Source organism: Sinocyclocheilus anshuiensis, unplaced genomic scaffold (genome assembly GCF_001515605.1).
Source record: "Sinocyclocheilus anshuiensis isolate Anshui unplaced genomic scaffold, SAMN03320099.WGS_v1.1 scaffold2012, whole genome shotgun sequence".
NCBI classification, from domain to species: Eukaryota; Metazoa; Chordata; class Actinopteri; order Cypriniformes; family Cyprinidae; genus Sinocyclocheilus; species Sinocyclocheilus anshuiensis.
The window spans coordinates 469,802-489,747 of NW_015555967.1; the positions used below are offsets into that span (position 1 = coordinate 469,802).

At 36.5% G+C, this 19,946-nt stretch overlaps 1 protein-coding gene and 1 long non-coding RNA gene across 5 annotated transcripts in view; both read right to left on the bottom strand.

Moving 5' to 3' along the window:
- Positions 1 to 1,515, bottom strand: part of LOC107675996 (uncharacterized) — a 23,213-nt gene extending 21,698 nt beyond the window's left edge. For both annotated transcript variants that reach the window (XR_001632668.1, XR_001632669.1), the window contains exon 1: positions 1,378 to 1,515. This is a non-coding gene — a long non-coding RNA (uncharacterized LOC107675996). The remainder of the gene's footprint in view (positions 1 to 1,377) is intronic.
- A 3,249-nt stretch (positions 1,516 to 4,764) lies between these two features.
- Positions 4,765 to 19,946, bottom strand: part of efnb3a (ephrin-B3a) — a 38,500-nt gene continuing 23,318 nt past the window's right edge. For 2 of the 3 annotated variants that reach the window (XM_016470559.1, XM_016470557.1), the window contains 3 exons: positions 9,880 to 9,972; positions 9,651 to 9,713; positions 6,249 to 6,874 (listed from right to left, as the gene is read on the bottom strand). In XM_016470559.1, the coding sequence (XP_016326045.1) occupies positions 6,444 to 6,874; positions 9,651 to 9,713; positions 9,880 to 9,972 (587 nt within the window). In that variant the 3' untranslated portion in view covers positions 6,249 to 6,443. Of the gene's footprint in view, positions 5,124 to 6,248; positions 6,875 to 9,650; positions 9,714 to 9,879; positions 9,973 to 19,946 lie in introns of those variants that run through there. The other variant, XM_016470558.1, reaches the window with a different exon arrangement.

Genomic DNA, 19,946 nt, shown 5'->3' on the forward strand with positions numbered 1-19,946 from the left:
GTGTGGGTGTGTGTGTGGGTGTGACCTGTGTCTCTTAGTGAGGATGTCTGTTCTGATGGAATGCTGACCTAGAAACCAGAGCATGGATAATCCTGACAAGATCACAAATCTCATTCTGTCACCAAAGGGATGATGTGTGTGAGTGTATTTGCAGTTGTGTAGGACGATAATGAAGATTACATTTTATTGCTCTGCTCCAAAACCTAGTGAGCTGTCTATGGAGACAGTATTTTTAAAGCACCAATGTTGCACTGCTGACGGGAATGTAGTTAACTTTTAAAAAAAAAATTATAAAATGCACCTATATTCTAAAGCAGCAGTGCATGTTTTTTTTTGCCATGAAGGTGATCCCAGAAATGCACTACAAAAAGTCAGCAGAAAAAAAATAAATTCAAGATGGCAGATGATACAAGAGAAATGTTGATTATAAATAAATCTATAACTCAATTTAACAATTTTATCCAGCACATTTAAATTCAACACAATTATCCCGCTAACAATGCTTGGTCCCCAGAACGTTCTTGGAAGATGGAAAGTTCTGTGTTTGCTGAGTAAAAATTGACCATTTTGACTATTGTTTGTGCATCTTGTGTTTTCTAGGCTTATGAGTATTTTGGTATTAGCTTAGCAGCAATTCTGTTGAAATCAATTGCAAATCCAGTGTTTGTGAACACTCTGAGAATAATTATTGGTTCCCAATAAAAACAACCAAATGGAAACCGTACACTAACATTACCGGAATGTTCTGTGTTTGCTCAGTTAAAATGGACTTTTGCCCATAATTTGTGTGTACTGCCCTTACAAAAATTAACCATGGGTTTATTATAGTAAAAGTAACTTTATTTTTTTTTGCTGTATTGATTACCATTTGTATAACCACTACAAATACCATGGTTAAACTATGGTGTGTGTAGCAAAACCATGGTTAATTTGTGTGTACTTATGAATATTGTACTATTTGAATAACAACATAAGAATAACACAGTTAGAATGTTGCCTATGTAGGCAGTAGAGCTTATGTGTGTGCATGTTGCAAAATAACCCACTTTTGCCAAATATTATGAACAATACTAAGTGTGCATGCTAGTATTGATAGTATATGTGTGTATGTGATTCACTGATGGTACACAGATGGTGTGAAATCTGTTCATGTGGTTTAAAAAAGCAGAGCTAGTCCTGGTATGTGTCAGAATATCAATAAAACTTTACAGCAGTGTGTGTGTGTTGACAGTTATGCAAATTCTGAAAGGGAACCTAGTGTGTAACATTTAAGTTAGTGATTAATGTAAGACCAGCTCCAGCATATGTACAGGTCAATAAACAGAAGAATTTGAAGGGCGCACACCATACACACAAACGAAAAGATTCAGCACTAACCTCTCGCCTCTAGCCAACCCTCCAATTCACTGGCGAACTCTCCGCACACACAAATAGCCAAACGAAAACAAACACAGGCACACACAGTTTCGCTATCTATGAGGCCCAGACGGACCCTCTCCCCTCAGGCGGCCATTAGCAGAGCGAAGGTGAGTTTCAGAGAAAGAGGAGTACACACTGTATGATACGACCTGTCAATCATGCGCACAGCCTCAGAGCAGTATGGTAAAAATGTTCTGCATTTAAATTTGCCTATAATGTCATATTGTCCTGGAACCGCTTTAATACCGTCACGGTTTTGGGTAGAAGCGTCTGTCGGTGGAGAGATGTACAGATTCTGAATAAATATTTGAATTGAAGGGATCCGTTTAATCTCCTGGTGAATGAACCGAAAGAAAATGAATGATTATGAAACTGATAACATGTAACAATATCTCGAATCAAAGCTTGTGTGTCCACATGTGCTTGTGCTTCTGTCTTAACAGCTTCGTCTCTGACAACCTGTCAGTGGCCTGCTGGCGTGGATATTATTGGACTGAAAAACAACTCTATCACACTCTGCCAGAGTCTGTTTCAAGAACAAACAGACGCTCAAATGCAGCAGCCATAGTTTCTTACGACTATACTGTGAAGGGTCATGTGGGGTTTTGGTAGTGAGGGGTTTTTATGGCGCCTGTCAAAGTGCCCATTTGATTTAGTGCCCAGACTTGACGGGGGCAACACATCAAACACTGATATAGAGAGATGAACCAAGAAGGAAGACAGAACGAGTGAAACCGGGAGGGGAAGGGAGTGACTGTGCCATTAAAATGCCAGTGATGTCATCAAGCACTTATCACAAGCCAGCAGCGAACTGTATCGAGTCAGTGGACAAACAGAGTAACAACAGAGGTGAACTGTGGGAAGATATTATGAGATCAAGTGAGCAAGAAGGAATATGGAAAGAGGGAAATCTAATGAAGAATGGTCAAAAACAGCATAAAACAAGTAGTGGTAAAAACGCCCTCTGGGAGGTTTGAGAATCACTGTTATAAAGGTGAATGATAGCCATGATAAACCAGCTCAGAAGCAAGTTTTTTTAATTTTATCAGAGTTTTACTGCATGGAATGTAATCTTTATTTGATAAGAGTGTCTTGGTTGGAAAGAGAGAGAAAAAGAGAGAGTAAAGGAATGGGTACAACAAACAGTTATTTCCAGTGTCTAATCTCAACATCTTCTTAAACATATTAACATTTATTTAACATTGCCTCAATGTTTTTTTTATAATGTCTCAACATAGTCCGAACATCAAGTCCTGTCCAGTACAACTGGACTTTTAAAACACTGAAAAAGTCCTCTTGAAAACAGCATTGTTTAGAGAAATACTGTTGAATTAGTTAGAAACAGTCTTTATCACATTTCAGTATCAAGGCATCTCAAATTATGATATTAGGTGACAAATGTAAACAAATAAAAGTGTAACAGCCAGTATTGAATGACTATGTAAAATGTAAAACAGGGTTTGGTGTCATTTTGTGGTCGCTATTGGAAATTTTTGGTATGTATTGTAATGCTTTGGGTGGCTTAGGTCAACACTAATCAGGCCAGATGGCTCACCTTTGCTAAACAAAGAAGCTGGACAAAGAAGAAGAAGAAAAAAAAAACCTGCCTAACCCATGGCCTGGCTAGTCGAGGAAGTGCTTTACATCTTTCAGGATTTGGGAAGCAGAGTATATCACATAATGCTGGTGTAAAGGAGAAATTATACATTGATAAAGAAACTATAAAAAATAAAGTATGAATAAGCCTGACAATGGTTCCTCCAGGCCTACAGGGGCAGTAGTTTGGAAATGCATCCTTCTTGAATACCACAATATAAAAACTCATTCAAATAATGACACAACAGTCTCTGGCTGCATCCGAAATGGCATACTTCCTTATTACATAGTAGGCGAAAAAAGTATGGAACAAAAGTAGTATGTCCAAATTCACAGTAATCATAAAACAGTAGGGAAAAAGTACCCGGATGACCTACTACTACCAGCGAGACACATAAGTGTGCATACGATGGACAATTTACTATCCCATGAGGCCACGGGAAAGGATTTGTGAATGACAGCGAAGCAACGCAACTGATGCTGGTAGGTCACGTGACAATGGCAACATTATGAACGTCGTATGTCAAGATTACATACATGCAGTAGCCTACCACACACATTCATCCTATATAGAACACACCTTTTTAGTGATTGCGAAGTAATTAATTAATTAAAATATGTACCTACTCATGAGAGTACAGTATGCGATTTCGGACGTAGCCATTGTGAATAGTGGTGCATCAGAAAAAATCTTTGATAAATATATGCAGACTTTGTGGAAAAAAAAAAATCTCCTGTCCATTCATTAGTAATAAGTACCAATTATTTTGTAGACATAACGAAAAAACAAAGCGGTATAAAGTTCTGCTCGTAGATATCCAATTACTTGCTAATAAGTGTCTTAAATAAAACTCAATATCTTTATCTGTTCATAGTGACCAGCGTAGTCTGATTCCCGAACAAATGACTAACTTAAAAGTTATTATTTTTGTTATTTCGGTCTTAAGGCTTGTGTGACTTAACTCAGTGTAGTTCCTGACTCAATGTTCATATGACAATGTTCAGATAAATATACACATTGTTTTTTTTGTAATTTGTGGTATTTTATAAAAATGTATTAATGACATTAAAAAATTTGAAAATATAAAATCTTACCACATTTTTGACATGTTTATTTTTTTTTATTTAATACATAGTTAGGACTAATTATTGGATTGAATTTGTCACCATTAAAAAGTCTGAAAAGTCCATCATTTGGCAACAGACTGTTAAGGACAGCAAATGCAATAAATGCAAATGTCTTTCTTCAGATGTACTAAAAGAATAGTCAATGGGAAAGTTAAAGGGAATCAGAACCACAATTGTTAAATTTCTTACAGTTCCCAATGCTAGTTACCATTGAGGGTTACCACAGACACGAGCAGGGTAGGTTGGATAAAACGGTTTGTTTTCCCTTCATTTAGAATATTCTCATTTGATCAATCTACAAACAAATTAACACTTTTGAAAGCGATAAAATGGGAAGAATAAAATGATAAAGGTGCCATTTCTGGTAGTTAGTCATTTATGGTAATGATGGCAAGAAATCCTTAAATCAACAGAGACGTGAAGAGAGAAGTCTGAACCAGAAAGCTCAGGTCACTCCGGCTGGTAACGTACTGTCTCTTCTTACATCTCGTGATGATGTCATGTCTCATCCAGTGAAATAACTCTGGTGAACTGTGGACCTGAAGCCTCAAGCTGGCACAGGGTGATAATGTCAGAGATGGTTTGGAGACGTCACCCGAAATGTGATAATGAGAGTACTGTCTTCAGCCTGAACCACAACGCTTTGAAACACATTCAAATGCACAGCTGAAGTCCATCTGCAGGGGTTAACACATGAAAACACAAACTGCAGTAATGTGGATGTGCGTGTTAAGTGTATAGAAGTTTGGCATTGTGTGTCTAGGGTAAATGAGCATTTATCATGGTGTACACAGTACTTCAAAAGGCCGGGCAGAGAGCGAGAACCCCTCAGATCATCTTGAGTGAAGGACTCCCACGCAGCGCTGAGGGGTTTTTCTCTGACTGCTTAACTTTGACCTCCAACCTCTTGGAAACCTCAGAAGAGTCTCCATCTGAAATAGTCGAACATCAGTCTACACCTCCTCCACATGCGATTCCTGCTGCTCACATAAAAATGTTAAAAAAAAACTCAAAAACAAACAACCGGGCGCTAAGGAGTTGCGATAGGAAGCTGATGAAGTGGAAGGAATGAAAAACTGTTTCTTTGATGCTCAATAAATAAATCAGATGGAGGTCCGAGTTCAGAAAAGACAAACATTTACAATCAGATGAACTGAGAAAAACAAAATAAAGAGGGGCCAATTCACTAAACAGTTGCAGTACTTTTGCGCCCAATACACTCGGCGTCTCATTCACTAGCCACAATCCAGTTTAACAAGCGCTTTGTGCGATGGAATAGTATTTAAAAAAATTCAGTGAATTATTAAAGCATTTTTTCAGTTTCAGCGCAAACATGCCTCCTTTCTATGCAAATGAGCCTTATTTTAGAATGCGCAAAACAACAGATCCAACTAAGCCAAAAAAGCTTGATTCTGCCAATTACACCAAAAATGTTAGATTGTTCCAAAGTGCAAGGAATTTTGAATTCGGTGTCTTCACCAGATCACATCAGAAGACATCTGTTTTGTCTGGTACCCAAAACTGTCAAAAAAAAAAAAGAAGCAATTAGCAATGTGCTAACATTTAAAAAATAAGTTTGTGTAAAGTTTCTAGTGATAAGGGCACATTAATTCATCAAATGATGAAAAAAGCTTTTAAATGGAAACCTATCTAGACGCACAATGGAGTCGAAATGCTTTTTGGCATTTTAAAGAGTCAGTCAGTTGTCTGGATCTTAGCGATACGGTACAGTCCCAGTAAACTATGCCAGATTGTGCTAATCTGCAATTCAGCAAGGTGGAGAATTGTGGCGTGGAGACGGTGTTTAGATCTTTTGGGTGTGCGTTTTTATTGATACCGGATTTCCTTTACTGAATGGACCACTAAAACAATGCATGTGCAAATAAACACACGCAATCAGCCAGTGCACTTTCTTAGTGAATTTCCCCCCAGAGTGTAAAAATGTAAGAAGTACTTATAGTATTTATATAGGTATTCTTTTTTAAAGTATGAATCACTCTCTACTGTTTGGTTTTGAGGATAAGCACAATAACTCAGTTTCAACCATTAGAACGGATGTGTAAATTCACTTGCACCTGAGTACATGTGAAATCAGTCATCCGCGCACAGAGACACACACGTGTAAATGAACGCAAACACACTGCTGACATAAAATCTGGATTTACCACTTTTCTAGAACTCAACTTCAGGTCCAAGTTTTAGTACCGCGAATAGGCTCTTAAATATAGAGTCACTTGGACACAGTGCATGTGTGTGAGGTACCATAAATTCAGGATGGGCTGTCTGTGTGTTCGCTGATCTCATACTTTGTAGTAAATATTGGCTGGACTCTGAGGGGGCATCTCTTGAACGATGTAGACGGGGTGTCCGTAATCGCCACTGACTTTTTCGTAATGGGGGCAGTACGCAGAGTCAGAGGTCCGTAGGGGAATGATGATATCACTGGGCTCTGAGCCATTATTGTTGCCTCCGCCGACTCCCGTAGCTGCCCCGCAGGAGCTGCCTCTCTTTGGGGTAAGAGAGGAGAGCGTAAGGGCGGGGTGGTGAGATTCGGAGTGCTTGGCTTTCCGTCGGCGGTAACACACCACAGCGATCACTACGGCGATCAGGAGGATGAAGGCTCCCCCGGCACCACCGGTGATTAAGGCGATGTTAGAGACAGACACGGCCCCGCCGTCTCCCCTCTCACCGGCCTCACTCCCATCACCCGCTTTAGAGCCACTTTCTGTATCTGAAACAGAAAAGAGCTGATAAATCAACGACCCAACATCCACTTGCAGGACTTCTGAAGCTCACTTGCTTTGTGGCTTTATCTTCTACGACAAACATCCTGATAGTATTTAGATTAGATTCGATTTAATCCATAACTAGCTTTGGTTTCTAGCTTTGAGCTTGAGTTCAAATATGCCTCATGTTTGGCTTCAACAATGCTGGTTCCTCAAATGTTTACTTTATGGAGATCAACCAGTGCAGTCTAAGCCTACAAGAAATGAAATCAATTCAAAGAACGCTAGACAGTGCATCAACATGACAACAGATGCATATGCATATGGCATCAAGGTTAATACGTAAATGCAGTTGAAAGCAGACCCCATGAGATTTTCATCATTAAAACTGTTTACTTGGCGTCTTTCTGAGCCTTGGTTAACATTCTATTTCAGTGTTATTTTAGCTAGTCATTATTTATATACTATTATAGTATTTATTATTATTTTGAATAAACTTTCATTATTTTCAGTTTTCATTTTAATTTTAATCATTTTGATAATTGAATAATAATTTGTTGTTTTTAAGTATTTTGATTTTTTTTTAAGTATTTCTACACTCTAAAAAAAGATGGTTCTTTACATGCAGTAATGGTTTTATTTAGAACCATATTATTCTGAAGATCCCTTTCATGCTGAAATGTTTTTTTGTGTTAGAGTTTAGGGTTCTTTATTCCCGCCCTTTTGTTTTTCATATCTGTAACTGACAATGACTTTATATCACTTTTTTCTTTTAAGATTGTGAAGCACTCACAAACTGTCCATTTTTGCTTTTGGCCTTCATAAACATAATTGTTTTTACACAAACACATGGACACACTGTAACTCTAAACTTAATTGTATATTTCAGATGTATCACACAACCTCATCATCTGCAGAGTGTCAAAATCGCTACTTAATCACACCAAAATGATGGACTTTAAGGCACCATATTGACTGGATTGTGATTGTTTCACTGAAATTTGGTCTTCATCACATCTATTTTTTGTTCTTATTTTGTGTTTTATTCTTTATGTATTTATTCATGTTCAATGTCAATTGTCATTCATTAATGTATTCAGCTAATAACTGTTGTTAAGAGCACTGATAATTTTGCATGTCAATAAAAACATAATTCACACAACATGCTGCTGCTGTGGTTATTGTTGTTGTTGTTTTAATGTAAAACCCTAACCGAGGCTACACTCTAAGATGCCTCATTACTGATTTTCTGGAGCTCAGTCATCCAACTACACAGACTGTCAACACACTCTCAACAGGTAAATTATTTCTTTCTTAAAATGTCTATAAATTATAACTTTCAAATGCTAATTGGTTTCCTATGTCTTTTCTCTTTTTAGTTTAAGAGAACATGTAAGTGTGACCAGCTCTATTCAGTTAAGGATACTCTCCTCTTCTTTACTAAGTAAGTAAAAAAGATATTGGATTTTTGGTCAATTTTGTTAGATATGTTTTATTACTAAGGTTATGCATAAACATACCCAGCTATCCTTTGACTTTATATTACATTTTCCTTTTAACATTGTGAAATGCTCACATACATACACATAAACAATTGTTTCACATAAACAAATGAAAGGAGACAAACTGTATATCTAAACTCAATTGTGCATTTCAGATGCTGTCACATCCTACAACCTCGTCATCTGCAGAGAGAAACTGCCACTCAATCACACCAAAATACACATAATGATTAACTTAAAGGCATCATAGAAGGTCTTCAATACACTATTTTATGTTCTATTTTGTTTTATTTCTTTAAGCATTTATTTATGTTCAATGTCCTTTGTCATTCATTAATGTATTCTGCTATTAACTGTTGTTGGAACACTGTCATTTTTGCTACAATTTCACGTCATTAAAAAAAGTACCTAATTGACACGTTGTTGTTGTTATTGTCGTTTAAAACCCTAAAGGTCGTATATAGCATTTTCAAAGCATGGTTCTATATGGAACCCTATAAAAAAGGTTATATTTAGCACTAAAAAGGGTTCTGCTATTGTTACAAGCCGTATTTTTGGTACTGTTTAGAACCATTTTTCTTAAGAGTGTATTTAGCTTTAAATTTATTTCAGCAGAGATGTGGAGATATTCATTATTAAATTTGTCTTCGTTTCAGTAAATTTACTTCAACTTCTTTTATGTTTACATATTCCATATTCCATCACTACAAAAATAAAGACAACAATTCAACGGACAATGCAGAGAAGCATTAGGCATCACTTAACTGTTTCCCTCAAGACACTAAACCTAAACAGTGTGAAAAATTTTGCAACTGCACAAAGTCCTTCAATATTTAATGAGTACATGTTACTCATGACATACGGAGCTGTTATGCTCACAGGGGCCAAGGTTTGAGTCTGACCTGGGTCATGTACCCAACCCATTTCCCTTCTCTCTCCCTCCAATTTCCTGTCAACTGTCCTATACAATAAAAAACAATAAAAATAAACAATAAAAAATAAATATTTAATGAAGCAACCATTATTTAGTTTATGATTGGTTGTCTGTTGCTAAACATTTTTGCTGTTTCACTCTGTGCACCGCTGACACTGCAATTCTGGTTTAGTGCCTCTTCTGGAGCAGGGTTTAGCAACCCAGGTGCACAGCTAACATCTTTTCAAAATTGCTAGTGAAATGCTGCTTAACGCAGGATTAAAAGTGGCCTTAATCCTGAACTAAAAAACTGATTTTAACCCAGGGTTAAGCTCATAAGTGTCCCGGGTTATTTCTGGTTGTTACCTGGGATTCTGTTGCTGGGTCGGCCTGGATCAGGTTTGGGCTTTGGGGGAAGGCCATATGCAGCTATGAAAGCAAAAAAAACATTCAGCACATTTTGATGTAGGATTCAATTTCTTCAACTGTGGACAGGAGTGAGCTTGTATTGACACAACATTTATTGAATTTTGACTCTCCCTCAGTGCTTAGGTTCATTCATTGATGTGTTTTTGGAGGTAATGATGATACTCACTCTGTCCCACTTTGAGAACCAACTTCATCCCTCGCGTCACGCAGACGCCTCCTCTCATGCTGTTGATTCCTTCTTTTGTACCGTCAGAGGTAGCTTTGGGAAAGAGGTTGAAAAAAACAAAACCAAAACATAATATTAATGTCAAGGTTCTTTCAACATTTCCATTGGTGTGCAATGACGGCTGACTGGAACCCTGTGACTTAGCAATAAAACGCTGGTTTATGATTCCCCATTACTTCACAGCAATGTGCAGCCACTCACTCATGTAAAGGAAAAGCGAGCATAACTGTGTAACTGGCACTTTCTATGAATAAATAACATGTTGGTGTCCCATTGATTTTTTTTTCATTAATCATCAGAGGCACAAATCCATGTTTTTGTTGTGATGACTATGAGAAATGCTTGCCAAACTAACATAATGTTAATGAAATATAGCATGTTTTAAACAAATAAAATTTCTGTATTCCCCTCTGATTTTGGCCTGTCTCAACTATCAAACAATTTAAATTACACAAGTTTTGATAGAATCTGTTGAATTAACATTTGATTAATTGTAGTAGGTCAAGTCAGGTTTATTCGTACAGTGCTTTAAACAATACACATTGTTTCAAAGTAGCTTTTCAGACTGGATTACTGTGTCATCAATGTATCATAATTGTGATAGAAAATTAGCTTGTGGTACAAGATTTTGGACACACCATTCTGCTAGAAAGTTACTCCATAATTCTTACTAAAAAGTAATTTTAAAACTTCTAATTTGTAATTTGCAAAATTCTAAAAACTAAATTTAGCTGGGCTCCACGTTTCACACACAATCCTGATACCACATGGTTTTTCCTCATTATAAATGTATCATTCCTTAAAATTGTGAAACCCAAGGTTCACTTCTACAGCATGAGAGCAAATAAATGAACTCAATCCATTTTCTCAATTTTGAGTGCATTCATTAAGCTCAACCTTTATAAACAACTCTGTTTTTGATGTTTATTTTATGCCTGTTTGTACAAAATAAAATCTCATAAATCAGGGAAGTCGCTTTTTTTTTGCAACAAGGTTGGAAGCTTCGCAAATCTTATAAAATGAACAGAAAATAAACAGCTCATGTTATATTTAGTTTGACCTCCTGTGGTTGACGATCAACATTTTTTGAAGGTTCAGCACTGCATTCACTGACTGTTTGTTGAAAAAATTACTTCATAAAATAAATGTCATGCCCCTTTTCTACAAGTTGTTTACTTTCTAATTAATGTAAGTTGATGTCAGTTTAATGAAGTTAAAAAATTATATGAATTTTATTTAGTCATCACTTTTGTTGCACGGCAGAAAAAAAACATACGTGTAAACATTATTACTGTCAATTAATTAAAAGTATTAACAGAATTAATTGCACGAAATGCTAATGAATGAATCAAATCAATTTAAAAATCTAATTCAATGCAGAGGAAATCCTCCAAATGAAGGTTTTTAAAATTTGAAGACATTTCCTGTCCAAATCATTGAATAGACAATCACTAAAAGTCAATATGTTTGTTTTATTTCCATGTCAATGAACATATTTCTTTGAGTATGCCGTTGTGACTGAGGTGGTCGTCCTCACAGGACGTGTTCTTTCATGCCAGCATGCTTGGTGGCTTTCCAGCATTGCTTCTTGCCTATTTAGTACTTGCCCGTCTCCAGGCTGCTTTGTATATAGGAAACTGTCTCTCAGGAATAACAGAGACTCGACTGCAACTATGTTGCCTTTTAACCATGTATACAATCAGCCCGCAGCGCACAAACAGTCTCTGAAACACACAGTCATTGCATCTTCCAGCCTTCCCATGACTAAATATTACATAGGTGAGGCGCCTCTCTGAAAATCTTGGTACTTTATCCATGTAAGTCTGAATAACTCAGCATCCAGGCACTGAATACTGCATTCAAACAATGTTCGAGCTCAATCTCCACGGTACAAAGAGCTTCATCTTCAAAATTATTTTCTTTTCCAAATATAAAGGCAGCTCATAAGGGTGATCTTGAATTCTTCATAGCAGAAACACTTTGTATTCGATCCATTTAATATTTTATTGATCCTCTGAATGACACACCGTAGCTAATCTGCAGCGCTCTGGAAACCACGGCGCTCATGTACAAAGACTTTTCCCATCCAAAATCTCTCTTGATTATTACGTTCTTAGGAAAACATTACGGCAGACGGCTGAGGAGCACATGCCGACCGAGGGGTGCCAGCAAACATTCAATAGCTTTTCTGCTTGAGGGTAACAGTTTCATTTTAGGTGAAGCTTGATACCAAGGAACTGCGACTGAAGTGGGGTTCCATATTTGCCGGTTGCCTAATGTATTTGTAGTTTATGTTCAAAGCACTTTTGTGCAATGATGTTTGCCACAGATTTAAGGATTTGTAAGAAATTTCCTCGATTCAATTTAAATTAATCTCTATTGACAACATCTGTGACATGCTTTCAATTACTACCAAAATTAATTTAGATTCTTCCCTCAGTTTATTATATTTATAATATATTTTAGAATGCAATTTATTCCTATGATGAGGTCAAAGCTGAATTTTCAGCATCATTACTCCAGTCTTCAGTGTCACATGATCCTTCAGAAATCATTCTAATATGCTGACCTTAAACTTTTGTATGGTAGTGTACATCTTGTCTATGTATTATTGGACATACAAGTACACATGAGTAAAAAAAAAAAAAAAACTTAATGTAAATTTGAAAAGACAAGGTTAGTAAGTAACATTTAACATACATAAATGATCAAATCTTGTGGCTATACTTTTGAAAGAATGTATTTTAATTGTTTTACTTTAATCTATTCTGGTAGAATACCTTGCCCCACAGACCTCCATTATAAGTGCACTACTACAAACACAATTATTTTCTCTGGCAATCGACAGCATGACACAGGTGCTGTCCATGCAGCTCAACTTCAATTAAACCCAGAAAACTTCTTTAAAATTCATGAATTTCAAAACTTTGCAATTCGCCTCAAAAAGGTCAAAAACATTACAACAAATTTATGTTAAAATCAAGAACAATGAAAACCCCTGGATTTCATCCAAAGAGCCTCTTACTACGAAGCCAAATATTACATTTACCCAAAACTGACTTGAATAATCTTAAGAGAATACACACAACATATAAAAGATTTACCCCCTCACATGTACACACATACAGAAATACACACAAACTCACACTCATGGACTGAATCCAAAAACATGACCTTTTTAGTGCTCGCAGCAGTCATTAGTCAACACACTGGAGGTGTAGAAAAAAAATGATTCATCACCTAATGGCTCTCATTGTGTTCTTCACCTCCCTCATTCTCTCTTTTCTCCCTCTAGGGATGCAGAGATGTTGAGTAAAGGTGTAAAAGCTGAACTTGATCAGCAGAGAGAGGAACAGAGAGTTACCTAGGGTTGCCATGATACCAAAATGTCAGTAGGTGAAATTTCATGATTTTTGATGCCATTTTTGATACCACATCAAAAACTAATATGCTAATGGACAAAACACTTTATTTAGAATGCAAAATAAATATATAATTATTACCAAATTAAATAAAAAACGGCATGTAGCTTTAAGTATTTATCAATTAAACACTGATTAATTTTCTCAATAAATTATTTGAGAAAAATAAAATCAGGAACAAAGAAACAAATAACGAGCAATAGAACAAAAACTGAAGAGAGATAGAATTTAAAAATGTTACGTTTTTAAGGTCTGTATCAGTACTATCAAGTTTAAGTAATAATCTAGAAATGACATAAAAAATTAATAAATAAATAAATAAACCAAAAGTAAATATATTTAAAATAAAAATTATTGGCATAGCCTTTACTGCATGATTATTAAATATTAGGAATAGCTAACAATGGTCCCAATTGAGGTTGACTAGTTTATCTAGATTTTTATATGTATTTCATTTGTAATTAATTTAAGCAGAGTTTTATTTCACAACAAAAAAAAATGAATGTGGGCATTTGAAAGTGGGTGTAAAACTCAGCTATAAAAACATTGAATCTGTAGTTTTATTATTGACTTGGTACCGAAGTACCTGTATTTCTGACATCCCTAGAAAGAACTATGAGAAGACAGAGGAAGATGGTGAGAGGAAAGGTGAGTGCGCGTAGAAAAAAAACAGTAGTGTGGAAGGTTCTTATGATGGTTGTGGTAGACAAGCGGCTGTGGGTTTAATAGGAAGATGAAAAGCAGACATGACACACACTGCAGTGCAGACTTTACAGTCTACATGTTCTCCCGAGCAGTCGAAAAAAATCACTGACGAGAGAGAACAACGGATGACTTCGGTAATTGAGACGATGATCTGCGGTGATGTACAAAGAAGCATGTCTGGAACTGAAATGAAGGAAAAAAACATTTTGAAATGACCCTCATACTGACCCACTCCGCCCCCTCCCAAAATTCCCCTGCCCCCTACACAATCCCCACCTGAGAAAAGGGAATTGACCCATGATGACCAGTGATGGGAGCAACAACAGCTTGAAAAGATGGTTTTAACCCCCGACAAATAAGGCCAGCGGCCAAGTCGACCTTTTCAGCCCTCTAGGAATTAGCACAATCAGTTTGGGCTGCACAAACCCAGAGTAATTTTCCTTAAGTAAGCTCAAGTTCCTGCTGGCAAGAGGGCCTCCATGACCTCATTATCCTGCAGCTGTGCCAGGGCAGGCCTAAAGGGGGCAGTACGCAATACAAGACAAACTGTGGGTGTGTAAGAGATTATCTGAGAACTCATTCCAACATAGAGAAGAGGCCTTTCAATGACAGAAAATATCTCTGACAAAACCATGGCAGAGCGGGACTGTTCAAGGACACCTCGGGAAATCACTCTATAGCTCAGTGTAACATAGGGACATAGGAAATGATCTGAAAAGTATGGGAATCTCATTATGAACCTTTTCAGTTTGCCTTATGAATATTAATTAGGTGATGTAAAATTGGCCACCTGATTTGCTGAAAGATAGGTACACTGTAAAAAACATTTTTCGAAGTTGTAAATAAAACAAAGACTACTGGTGTACGTTTTACAAGAAAATACTATTTCAGATTTTAGGGTTTAGAGCTGTTCCGTTCCAAAGGCTTGGAATTCCTGGTTCTGGAATTAACCATGGAATCGATACTTCACTGTTGTTTCGGATTATTTTTCAAGGGCATGTTTAGAGTTTTGGGGGCCCTGAAAGAACTGGTATGTGGAATCAAATCAGACTTATCACTATTACTGAACGACTAAAAGGCTATTAAAGAGAAATCGATAGTAATTTATTCGTAATTCCCAGCACTTTGGAATTGAGGAATCATTTCAAATTTAAAAGGAATCAAATCAAATTTACTAGCAATTTCCGAGTTAAACTTTTTCTACATCACATAGTTTTTTAGTGTAAGTGACACTACACATTGTAGGATTACCACTTACTGCTTGTTTGTCAAACAGCTTTCTATAGCATGTCCTAAACCTGGAAGAAGGGAACATACACTCTTTTCCAGACGTCAAAACCTTACTGGACCTAATCATCACCTTTTGACTGTGAGAATACAATGAACTTTGCAATAGATTTCAGATGTTCTGGTTTTCGGGCCTGCTGCTGTGATCTGTAACACATAAAGTCCTGTCATGCAGTGGATTGTGGTTAAACAAGTCTCTTTCATCTGCCGCTACGCAGATGTGATGCACTAAGTGAGCGCGTTTATGAGGAACAGTTGTTCTATTGCTTCACTGAGCCGTGCAGTGATTGGATGAATGGCTTAAAAGGATAGTTCCCACAAAATCAAGATTCTGTCACCATTTATTCACCCTAATGTCATTCCAAACCTTTCTTTCTTCCGCGGAACACAAAAGATGATATTTTGAAGAATGTTCAACTGTTTTTGTACAATGAAAGTCCAAAACAACACTGAACCCTACTGACTTTCATTGTATGGGAAAAAATATATAAAATATTTCTTCAAAATATTTTCTTTTTGTTCCACAGAAGAAATAAAGTCATACAGGTTTGGATCAACATAAGGGTGAGTAAATTAGGACAATTTTCATTTTGGGTGAACTACCTTTAAGTGAGCCTATTGCTGATTGTTCAAGCACTGTACAAAGATGTCACTGAATGGAATTCATACTTATGAATTCAGAATTCATAATTTTAATAATTAATTTTAGCTGGAATAAAACAAACAAGTTGGACATTTTATTTATCACAATTGCTTTGTTTTTTTGTTTGTTTTTTTCACAATCAGCCGATGGCAATAGTGCAAATAATTGCTTTTATTGGCTGATACTGATACATACATATACATATATATATACACACACGTTTTTGTAAACTAAACGTATTGGCTATTTGAAAAAAAGCCCTTTGATATGTCCCGCACCAACATCCTGTTTGAATAGGAAATGTCAAAAAGAAAAAAGAAAAACAAACATACAAACTGCACTTGTCAAGCAATTTCAGGGGGTGTTTAATTATGACCGTAAGCAGTTTCCTTTTGCTGTGATTTTTTAATAATGCCTCCAAGTCAAGGCTAAAAGTAAATGCCAAGTATCGCCACTGGTAATAACGACATTGTGGTGACGTCCGTCTTTCTGGCTTGTCTTGACACACACCGTGAGTCCAGTCCCTATGGAAACAGGGCTAAAATCCCACAGCTGTTATCTTAAATGTCATCTTTGGTGAGCAATTGACAGGTATTAACAGCTAATCCTGTCTGACATCATCTCTCCACACACACACACACACACACACACACACACTCAGGGTTCTCCTGTTTTAATGACTGACCCGTCCAGCAGCTCAGTACAGAAATGTCCAGACAGCGCACAAAGCTGCTACCCCTGCAGTGCACAGAACTGAATGGTGAGACAGGGACATAACTCAGACTCTTCTACGATCACAACAACAAAATACCAAACTATTTCTTTAACAAGGTCATAAACTCACAGCCAGAGTAATAAATCCAGCCACAACTAATGAAACAAGACAACTCCCTCCTAGTTAACTGCGCTGTCCAGGCCTGCTGTTCCCTGCAGCTCAGACGAGAGACACTTATGTGGCGGAGGTTCTGCAAAGGGTCTTGTAAGCTTGGTTAAATAATTACAGGAACTAGTCAAACATTCAAGTGAATCCCTGTGTTTTGTACTTTCGGGGCTGCCTTTAATGGACATTTTCATGCGGCAACATTAAGAATTAATGATCTAAACAGGCACAGATAATAGAGAGAGAGAAGGATCGAGATGAGATGAATAAAAGATAGAACAGCATGGGGGAGTGAAGGACAGGGGATGAGAAAGGTGAGAGGCCACGGTCTAATTTAAGAGAGTTTAATATAAGGGAAAAGAAGAGAGAGAGACAGAGACAGAGAGAGTGGTGGGTGAAGCATGTCCAGGTCATATTTCACCCTAATAATAAAACGAAAAAAGCAATATTAAGATTTACAAATACTCATCACCATAATGCATTCAGATGTTTTACTCTAACTTTTGCATAGGATTATTCCGATTAAACAAGCAATAAAACATATATATCTTGTATGTTAATATTAGTTTCTGCTAATATTAATAATAATTAGTATATTTAAATAATAATAATTTAAAATATTAAATAATATTAAATATAGAAAATAAAGTTAATTTCACAATCCAAAAAATCTTCAAAGGGTTCACATACATACATATACAAGTATATATTTCAGTTTTTTTTTTCTTGGGCAATTCTCAAAAAAAAAAAAAAAAAAAAAAAAACATTCACTCTAAAATCAAAACAAAAAATAAAGAATTACATTAAAAAAAGAAAATATTTTTTGGATTGTGACATTATCTTCATGATGCTTAAGCACTAATAAAAAGTATTCTCACCACATTAAAATATATAAATAAAAATAATTAATTCATTAATTCATAAAAATTCTAATAATAAGAAGAAACAATAAACAAATAAATAAAGTTACTTGTTCTTGTACTTGGTTTTTAAATATTATTTAAATTTGGAAGTATTTATACAATATGATTCATTCATTTTACATTTTTATTGTCCTGGAAACGAAATTACAGTGCTAAACATCTTAATGGTCTTAAATGTAGAATTAATTAATTATTCTTTTTTTTTTTAATCAAAAATTACAATTCTTATTTCTTTCTTTTTACTTTTGGGGTGGCCGGACAAGACCTGGCCATGTTCTTGACAGGTTTCACTCAGGTACAGAGAAGTGGAACAAGAGCGGGAATGACTCAGAGGAACAATCTGAGTGAAACAAGAGTGAGATGGTAAAGGTTTTTCTAGGCCATGTTCATGTCAATAATGCTTGGAGGAGCTGGAGAGACGAGGAAGGCAGAAAACAGATCTACTGTTGCACTTTTAAACAGCTTTTAAATCGCGAGCACACCTGTCAATCAGACAACGACAACTGCAGGAACCCACACACGCTACCTGTCTAACATGAATACTGCACTTCTACACACATAACCTCACACTTTCAGACAAAACCCACACAGCAAACTCAAACTGCATATTCAGCAGTGTGAAATGTCTGTCCCCATGTTGGAGGTGAGTATATGATGCATGTTTGAAGAGGTGTGGAGAGGCATTAACAAAATGAGAACTCATTATTGCTCCGCGATGCCTCCTCCCTCATCCAAATCCCAGTGCGGCCCCACCACCAAAACCCTGTACCACAAAGAGCCCAGATAAAGACACATTATTGTTAATCAGCTTGCTGAAATAACGCGCTCTGACATCTGAGTCAGCCCGCGCAGCCAGCAGTGTGGAGGTGGGGGTGCTGGGAACAGTTAAATAGGATGGAGATGGTAGAAGGAAAGAGAGAAACTCTATGAACTCTGTGCTGATGAGGTACCGCAGTAGACATCGCAGATCTCCACGGATCTGCCCACAGCTTGATGCGGACTAAAGTGCTATACATTAACGTCATGAAATATGCATATTTTAGACAGCAGCAGTCCTTATTCATCTCCAGCTGACAGCAAACACGGTTCTGAAAGCGTATTTACAATTAATGAAAGCATCATCCCTATTGGCAAAAAACTTTTTTCAAGGTTGATATTTCCTCTAAATCTGGCTGATGTGTGGAAATTATTTTAAACATCATAAACCAGAGGAAAACCTGTAATCTCCTTGGAAAAAAAGCTGATAATTTATTCTGTTTTTTTAGGCGCTCCGCTCACTTTGAGTAGTATAAAATGTGAGACATTTCAAAAACAAACCTTGAAACTTTTCCATATATGCACGATAAAACAACCTGTGAGTTTCCATACTCTGCTGTCTTTACAAAGATGTGTGTGTGTCTATATATGTATCAGATATACATTAAGCACTTCAGCTCTGAATTAATTACAGTGCTTCGTCTGCAACAATCGGTTAGTAATTCAGCTTAAATCTGCTTTACATACGAACCGCATTAAAAATTTTCTTTGTAGATAATATCAGCTTTGAGTGTGTCTACTTTTTTCGTCTTTCTAAACTTTCAAAGACACTATTGTTTAAAACATTTTGGTCAGAAATATTTTTTTTGAAAGAAATTAATACTTTGATTCAGCAAGGCTGCATTGAATTCATCAAAAGTGACAGTAAAGACTTTTACATTCATTCTACTTTGAATAAATGCTGTTCTTTTGAACTTTCCACATTTTCCACAAAGCACACAACTGTTTTCAACGTTGATAATAATCAGAAATAATTTTTGAGCAGCAAATCAGCATATTAGAATGATTTCTGAAGGATCATGTGAGACTGAAGACTGGAGTAATGATGCTGAAACATTAGATATACACTCACATTTACGAGAAAAAGTCAGAATTATGAAAAACGGTTGCAATTTTTTAAATGTAGATTCACAACGTAAGATATGAAGTTCAATTACAAGAAATTGAGTGTCTGTTAGGAGATTTAAAGGGTTAGTTCACCCAAAACTGAAAATTCTGTCATTAATTACTCACCCTCATGTCGTTCCAAACCCGTAAGACCTCCGAACCCGCGTCACCCTGGTGCCATTTTGGAGAATATCCACTGAACGTAAACAGCGTATGCTATTCTG